General features: G+C 34.1%; 1 protein-coding gene across 1 annotated transcript; it reads right to left on the bottom strand.

Moving 5' to 3' along the window:
• Positions 1 to 4,866: 4,866 nt before the first annotated feature.
• LOC127106509 (uncharacterized) lies at positions 4,867 to 7,665 on the bottom strand. The gene is made up of 2 exons (XM_051043795.1): positions 7,502 to 7,665; positions 4,867 to 7,221 (listed from the first exon to the last, which is right to left on the bottom strand). Exon 2 carries the CDS (start codon positions 7,157 to 7,159, stop codon positions 5,210 to 5,212), a length of 1,950 nt encoding a protein of 649 aa, XP_050899752.1. The 5' UTR covers positions 7,160 to 7,221; positions 7,502 to 7,665; the 3' UTR covers positions 4,867 to 5,209.
• Between the last annotated feature and the right edge of the window lie 1,419 nt (positions 7,666 to 9,084).

The following is a 9,084-nucleotide window of genomic DNA, read 5'->3' as shown; positions in this document are numbered from 1 at the left end:
AACATCCTACGTGGAAGATGATTATGAGGTAACTAAGTTATCTTACAAGAAATTGTTTAAAATTGGTGTTAAGTTGATGGAGGAAAATGGTAGGATTAAAAAACTCAACTTAGACCTTAAGAAGTATCTAGAGTTTTTTGAAGAAAAACAATAAAATGCTTAAGTTAGAAATGGTCAATATTATAAACTCAACAGAAACTTATGAGTAATGTGACTAGCAGAAAAAGGAAGTGACAGGCCTGCATGAAACCTTAAATAAATTTACTAAGGGGGAAGAAAACCTTGACTGGATCTTATCAAGTCAAAGATATTACTTAAATAAAAAAGGACTAGGATTTAAGTCAGACAAAAAACCTACTGAGGGATTAAATAAGAAGAAAAGGAATTGGCTCGTTTGTAAATGTTCTCGTTGTAATAAATATGGTCACTTAGGCCCTTCTGTTGATAAGTTAAAAAGGTTTACAGGTAATAACCCTAGACCTTTTGGAAGAACTAATGCACCTGGATCTAAGAAACTTTGAATACCAAAGGTAAAATCCTAATATGTTTTGCAGGGATGTTTTGCAATGTTTTGCAGCTCAAAGCCTTAATGGACATTAAATGAAATTGTGCAAAGAAAAAAGTATGCTCTTGAGTATATAAGCAATTTTTGTTTTTGAAGTATCTAATTCATAAATAATGTTGATGATGGATATCAATGATGGTGATCAAAGCAAACTTTTTCGTTGAGAATGATCTCAGCATCACTGATCCTCAGTGATCAGCTAACCTCGTAATAGATTGAGTAGATACGTCTATGGTGGACAAATATTTAAAAAGTGGTGCACACAACAACGACTGGGTTTTTGAGAAATAAATGCAAAAGTTATTTCTAATGGCTATCTAACCTCCATATTTCGGGGGGAAAAAACTATACGATGATATACCATGTTCCACAAATGACATATTATTAAAAAAATTGACATATCATTAATTTTGAATGCAAATATGTAAGAGATGGTCAAAACTACTTGAATTTTAAATATCGAGATCAATTTCGTGAATGAGTTAAGATAAAGAAATAAAAAAACTATAATTAAATATATTTAATTATATGATACCATTGCAATGTGAATGACTTTTAGTTTATCCCCTATAATTTATTTATTTTTTAATTTCCATTATAATGTAAAGATTTTGTTGTTTGGTCCCTAGGTGACAACTTGATAAGGAATCTTCAATTTTGCTAATGTAGCCTGTCCATGTAATTTTTTTTAAATTATTTATTTATTTTTAAAACCCACATGAATTTTTAAAAATTAATTGTTTTTTTTGTTGTTGTTTTTTTAATTATAGGAGGTAAATCAAAACTCGTTCACATTATAGGGATAAACCAATATAAATCAATAAATCAATAACACTTCATCTTTTTTAGTTTTATGCAGGTTTAAATAACCTTTAGTGGTGTTCTCAATGTTGGATTCATATTTTGCCCAATCTTATATCATGTGTATCTAATTTATGATCCATAGTGTATAATCTTATCCTGGCCCAAAACTTTATTTGGTTTGTCTATATCTTCAAATTTTTCACTTGAAAAGCAAAGCTAGATGGTATTGAAGCTTTCATGATAATCGGTGCAGCATGGTCATTGACTGGGAATATGGTTCTCATTTTTTATTGGTTATGTATATTTATTGCATAGATGTTGTGTTGGTATTTGTTTGACCAATGAAACTCCTTATTTTCATTGCAGCATGGTGTATATATTCATTGGACCATTGTATCACAACCATTGTATTGATTATTTACAATTTCTGTTTTATATTTCAATCAATCCTTTCAAATACCCGAATGTCTACTTCAAGGTTGGTACATATTATTCCTATATCCTAATGTTTTTAAATTTAAATATTATCAATTCAACATAATTCTTTTAAATATGTCACTAATACATTCATCCTTTTATTTTTCATTCTTTGCATACATAAATTAAGATCATCGAGACATTAATAAATATATCAATAATACATTCATCCTTTTTTTTTCTTCCTTTCTATACATAAATTAAGATCATCAAGACAATAATACACATGAGTTATTCATCAATCTTGTTGGACAGTACATGTATCTAAGTCTTTCATCAATATATTAAGTAATTCGGTATCTTAAAATTATTTACAACTATCATACAATATTTACAATGATAATAAATTCGATATGTTAAAATTATTTACAACTATCATACAATATTTACAATGATAATAACTCATATATATATATATATATATATATATATATATATATATATATATATATATATATATATATATATATATATATATATATATATATATATATATATATATATATATATATATATATATATATAAAGAAATCTTTGATATAGATCTCATTAATGAAGACGATCAAGACATTGTCCCCTATTGCAAAATCATTCTACATCAAGACATTGTCCCCTATTGCAAAATCATTCGTACATTAAATGATGATCACAATATTTATTTATATTTTTTATCTGATTGAAACGAGTTCAAAAGAGAATACAACTTGAAAGTTGTTGATTACATTAGTTTTGTAGTTTATGAATCTGAATGTTTATTTATTGATGTAAAAGTCTACCAAAAATAGTTTTATTTATTTTTTATTCTTTATTATCCACAAAGGTATATTATTCAATAAAAAAATCATTTTACAATAACTTTTATTGTTATTCAATAAAAAAATGTCATTTGTTTTACAGTAAAAAAATATTATTGATTTATATTGATGTAACCTCTATAATGTGAGGGATTTACTCAATCTCAACAAAGTAGTTTGATTTATCCTGTAAATCTCTCTTGTATAAATTCTCCAATAATTTGCCTAACAATTCAGAACTCTATTGAAGGAGTAAAAATAATTAGTACCGTGTTTGGTTGCTTTAAAATTAAAACATCACTTAAAAAGGAAAAATTAGTAAGGCAAATCAAAGTGGATTATGAGTTACCCAAAAAACAACCAGCATGCAAGACAATGAAGAAAAAGTACGGTTTGTAGATTCAGAACCAACCATTTTGGGAGAAGAAAACAGTGAAGAATTTGAGAAGAGAAGATGTATTAGTAATGATGGATTAGTAGAAAAAGAGGGAATTAGAGTCACTATTAGATTAACAAAGCAACAAACAGTCGAGTTGCTATCAAAATGTGTTTTTGGTTATACAACTTTGTCTCAAAAAGACCTTACACAAACACTCCACCTATCTAATAAAGGACTTCAAAAATGTTAGAAAATAGTGATACATTGTTTTGGGTTCGATTGAATATGAAAGAATGGAGTGGTATGAGATGTAATTGAGTGACATTCCATTGTTTAGATAAGTTGAAATTGGATGGGGCAGAGTGGGATGTTGCGGTATGAACATGTTAAGTCCCACATGAACAATAACAGCTAATGTCAAGTCTGACATGATCAAAAATTCAAAAATTAAAACTTGGCCTATTATCTTTCATTAAAAGTCTGGTATGACAGATTATTCTACATTGACGCATATTCATGATGGTTTATTGGTTTCAAATCAATTGTTTTGGTGGCGGTATGTGTTGTTTTGAATTGATAGTAGTGTTTTCTTGGAAAATGAATTGAGAAGCTGGTATTGGTAGTGAATAATTGAGAATGCTTGCCTGCATTTTGTTGATCAGTGACTGCTGCAGACAGGTCCGGAAGCAGCATTCAAGAGTTAGTGGGAAGTTTTTTTGGGGTTTAGAGTATGATGGTTAGCTCAATTGGCCTTATCAAAAAAAGGGTGGAGACAATTTACACAACCTTAATAGTCTAATACTGCCCTAAGACCGTGTATGTTCTCTCCAACAACGACAAAATTGGTTCACTAACATCTTATTCCTATAATACACCAGAACAAAGGGAAGAAAACTCAATAGTAGTGATTATCCTACTATAGTCACCTAAAACAGCATTCAAATGATAATGTAGTAAGCCAGTAATTACACTGTTATCAGATAAGTTATCCATGCTTTGGAAAACACATGACTTCACCATTACTTCAAATTTTAGCAAATGTCCTGCCTAAAACTTGATTGGACAGGTTAAATTAACAACTAATAGATAGCAACTTCAAAACAAATAGAGGAACTAAACTGAACTCGTCTGACACCTAACTAAACTAACAAAGGTACATAAAAATGACAGCAGCGCCTAACCAAAAATTCACTTGCCACACAAAGTAGGGAAATACCCAGCTAGATTATAAACACTCGGTGACAAAGATGAATGACCCATTTCAACGGAAATTAAACACTACTCCCTCCGTCCCGCAATGAATGACTCATTTGAAATAAAAGAGTGTCCCAAAATGAATGACCTATTTCAATTTCCAACGGACTTTTTTCAATTTTACCCTCTAATTAATATTATTTTCATCATTTCCAATACATGATAAGGATACTTTAGTAAAAATATCATTCTCCCTTTTTCATTCATTTCATTTTCCTAATATATGTAAAGTGGTCAACTAGATCACTCATTGTGGGACGGAGGGATTAAGTGACAAGATTATAAACCTCAGAACCTAGAACCTCATAAATACATAACCTAGAACATCTTTAACACAGACCTGTCATTCAGGTTTACTGCTCAAATTTGAATTCCAACTCGAGTCATTTTTCTGCTCCCAAAATCAATCTATGCAAAACTTTTTATCAGAACAGTACACACTTACACACTGCCTGCCAATAGCACGCTACTAGAGCTAAGGAAAAAACAACTACAACTTTTCAAAAGACAATTAAAAGGTGTGTTCATTCTTTTTATTTTTGAGGATGATATTGGCTTTGTATGTCAACTTTGTAGACTCTGTAAGATGAAGATAATATAAAGCAAGTATGAAAATTACCAAAGCAACATTTCTGATCCAGACAACTACGAGATAATACAAATTTAAAGAAGCATGGTTCCCTTTCAAACCAAAAATGGTACATATATCTGGTACTACGATAGACATTGGTTTCAATAATGGTCAAGATGCCTAGCTAGGAGAGGGAGTGGCAGCTCATGTTCAGTTTGGCCTCGTAATCAATACAAATAAATAAGTAAATGAATTCCAAGTTCAAACTTAGAAAATAATTTACCTATAAAAATGGATAATTAAACTTGTATAATCTAAAATGCAGGAAGAAAAAATACCACAGATATGGGTTATGAATGATAAAATCAAACAGCAGCTTTCTTGTTCCTGAAATTTTCCTTCATCAGCGCAAATTTTTTCTTGCACTGAATCACCGTCTTTCCAGGTACAGCTTCAGCTACTCGTTCCCATCTTTGGTTAGCTTCCTTTGGAAAGGTTTTTAAAGCTTGAACAAGTGCTCTTTCTTGCACTGCAGACCAAGCCTCTTGTTCTGAAACTCCTTGAGAATCTTCTGAGTTGCTGTAGTTTGCTGTTGCGGGCGTTGTTGTCGGTTTTGGTGTTGGTGTTGAAGAGGCAGCACTATTTTCAGGTGTAACTGTTGATATTGGTACCCCTTCCAATTCTTCTCTTGTTGACAGTGGAGATGCAATTGTTTGGGCAGCCGGTTTCCTTTTCTCAAGAAATGTGTCAAAAGCTTTGGATGTTTCAGGCTTCTGGAGGAGAACAGTTTTAGTGGCTTTCATTATTTCTTCAACCGATCTTCCGGTACCAATGTATTCTGAAACAACTTCCCATCTCCTTGATGTTCCTTTGGGAAACTTTTGAATTCCTTTCCTTAATAGCTCGATCTCTTCTTTGCTCCAAGGTTTCTCTTTTTTCTCTACATTGACTGCTAGAATACTAATGCTGCCATTAGCTTTGACGGAGCCATTTTGTTGATTACTTTTCTCATCAACCACATCTTTTTGGCAACTCAGTGCATCTTTTAGAGCTTTTGCTTGCTCTAACACCTCTTTGCCTTCCATTTTCTCGCACAAACTCCTCATTTGTTCAATATCAAATGACATGCAAATTTTTTCTACATCATCTTCAGAAATATTAAGCATGTGTTGTGACAAAATAGGTCCTGAAAGAGTTCGAAGGCGTGTTCGCTCTTTCCGCAAGAGCTTTTTCTCTTTCTCCTTCAACTTCTTCTGTTGAGACGCAGCTTCAGCGGCTTTTTTATCTTCCTCTGCTTTTCGTCGCTTCTCCTCTTCTGCAACTCTAGCTGCTTCTTCCTCCTCCAACCTCTTTGCCATGAACCTGGCCTCCTTTTTCCTTTTCTTCTCAGCTTTTTCCTCTTCTTTCCTTCTCAATATTCTAGGGTCCCTCTTGTAAGCATTATCAACAAGAGTGCGGACCCGCGCATACTCTTCCTTCCTAGCTTTTTCCGACAGTTTTGCATTCTGCCTTTCCATCCACCTCTTATGATCTCGAGTTTCAGCTTGCTCAATATCAAACTCATCAGATTGTGGAAACTCCCTCCAGCTTTTAAACGAGTACCAAAAATTGTAGAAATTATCAACTTCTTCTATCGAAGTCTTGTCATCGCCAAAAGACGGAATCGGTTGAGTAACAGACCAACGCCCATTCCTCATAAAAGCAGGACCAAACACCTTAAAGAAGTCTTGCGGAGCACAGTCAGTGGGAATCTCATCATCAAACTCATCCGTAGAATCATAAATTCTTCTCTTTATGGGATCAACCAACACTTCATATGCCTTCTGGATTGCCTTAAAATGAGCTTCTATTTCATCCTTCTTCGCCTGCTTCGCAGCTTCAGTTTTCTCAGTAAGAACATGAGCAGCCTGTTTATCCGGATGATACCTCAAAGCAGTTTCACGATAGCTTTTACGAATCTGATCATCCGTAGCAAGATACCTAAGATGACTCATACCCAATAACGCATAGTGATCCTGCTCCTGCTCTTCACCGGATTTCTTCTTTTTGCTCTTACTACTATAAGAATCCGACGGCAAATAAGCCTGCTCCTTATCGTCAACCACTTTCTTACTATCACCATCCTTGTTCTCTTCTTTCTTAACACCGAGAAGTTCAAGTGCAGCAGAATGAAAAGAGTGGCCCGCCGGCTCTTTCTTCAACGCCTTTGCCGGACTACAATTCGACGAAACAAATATAGGTTGCCCATCAACAATCTCCGGCGAGTAAGTAATCAGACGATATTTTGTATGTACAGCCATAACAGTGGCTGGCATACAGAATATCCTTCAACTTAAATTCAACAATTCCCCAAATTTAACCCTGTTATAAATCCAACCTGCATCCATTGAAAACTATAAATAAGAAAAACTCATGCCAACAAATCATTAAGATAATAAACAATTATTTTTTGTGGAAAATGAAGTAAAGGAATAAGCTTATAAATCAACAAGGATGGTTCCTATTATCACAATAATACAGATAGTAATTTCATTGAAATAGCGACGAACATATCAACATAACAACAAAGAGAGAGAATTGTAGCCACACATACACAAACACAAACCCTAGATTATTAAAGAGAAAACATAGAAAGAGTATAGAAAGTAGATCGAAACCTCGAGGAAGTGATTGTGAAAGAGATGAAGTAGCGATCGTCACGTGGCGGAATCGGAGTGAAATTGCGAGTGTTTGTGTTTTAGGGTTCAGTGTGGGAGTTGGGGGAATTGGTCGCAGAGAAGAGTATGAATTGGATAAAAGTTTGTTAAATGGGCCATTTTGGCCCAAGTGTTTAGTTTTTTTTTTTTTATTCTCAACTAGACAAGAAAAAAATGAGGAAGACAAATTAAATTAGGAGATTTCTTAGTCCATACTACGATGGAATAATATTCTATGAAAATTTAAAAATGTCTTTTAAATTTTGGAGATGCATCTCTGAACGCATATTATTGTTAGTTGGAAAATTTCGACCCAAGAAGTATACAGGTCGACCAATAGACAGTCAGAAGCGGAATCGACGGGGGAGAAAGCCAAGAGAGTTGGGTCGACGATAGAGGAAGTCTGAAGAAGTCGAAGGTCGGTTTACCATGGTTGGAATTAATCGTGAGAAGTTACCAACAACGTGGGTGATATGCTCCAACACGTGGCACATCATGAATGGGTCGTAACCTCTTAGTAATTATTTCTTACTACTATTTAAGCAAATGTAATTTTCATTTCAAGATGTGGCACTTTTAACATTAAAAGAGGAATACACTTGAAGTATCAAGCGTTTGAGAGAAAAAAGTTAGCTTCCTACAAAATGTACTTTTGCTTCCACCTTTATCTTCAAGTCATTTAACTTGTCAAATTATTTTCATTTGTGTCGTTCATTTACATTTGTATCTTGTCTTTTATCTTGCTTTACTTTTATTACATTTCTAGTTTGCGAAGCATCTCACTTACTGCCCGAGTATCCTAAACACTTTACAAACTAAACTACCATATACTTAACACATATCAATTTAGGACTTTGTATTCGGTCCTGCAAGTAATCCTCAATAGGAAGGCTAGAGATTGTTACGAGAAACAAATTGACACACTTGGTGGAACACGTTATGTTCATTATATGCAACTACGTAGTGGCAAGATGGTGTCACCACGACCAAACGAAGAGACATCTTCGGCGGGAAACACATTTGCGTCACAAACAACTGATGTTGGTCCCAGCGTTATACCTGCAGTTTCAACTGCATATAATGGGCCAATTCCAACACTACGTCAGCCTCAATCGTCGACGCCGACGACGATGGGGAACTTTTGGGCAATATATGCCCTATTTTACAGTCCCCTGCATAGAACATTGGGAATGCCAACTGAGTTTATGGCAAGTATGCATAATCTCAGTTCGACTTTCGACGAAACATCATCATTGTCAATCCCACGCTACCAGGGGTTAGGACCTTTGGCAAGCCAATTCGATCGACCTCCGGGTTTTAGATTGTCATCTCAGTCAACCCTAACTTTCATGTCAAGTTCTGTCGTAGTCATGAGACAGCAGATGGACGAAAGTAATCATGAAATGATTCACATGTTGACTCAGTAAATGGGCACCATATTGAGACCTTAAATTTAGGATTCAACCTAGGTTTACCAACAACTGGCAACTCAAATGACCCGAATAGGGGATTTCTTAAGGGCTCCTAGAGCGCAAATTCGTCAG

The sequence above is a fragment of the Lathyrus oleraceus genome, chromosome 7, assembly GCF_024323335.1.
Source record: "Lathyrus oleraceus cultivar Zhongwan6 chromosome 7, CAAS_Psat_ZW6_1.0, whole genome shotgun sequence".
Lineage (NCBI taxonomy): Eukaryota > Viridiplantae > Streptophyta > Magnoliopsida > Fabales > Fabaceae > Lathyrus > Lathyrus oleraceus.
This window is presented reverse-complemented; position numbering and strand designations above follow the sequence as displayed.

Coding starts and splice junctions, on each gene's coding strand:
- LOC127106509 (XM_051043795.1), bottom strand. CDS start 7,159: ATGCCAGCCACTGTTATGGCTGTACATACAAAATATCGTCTGATTACT.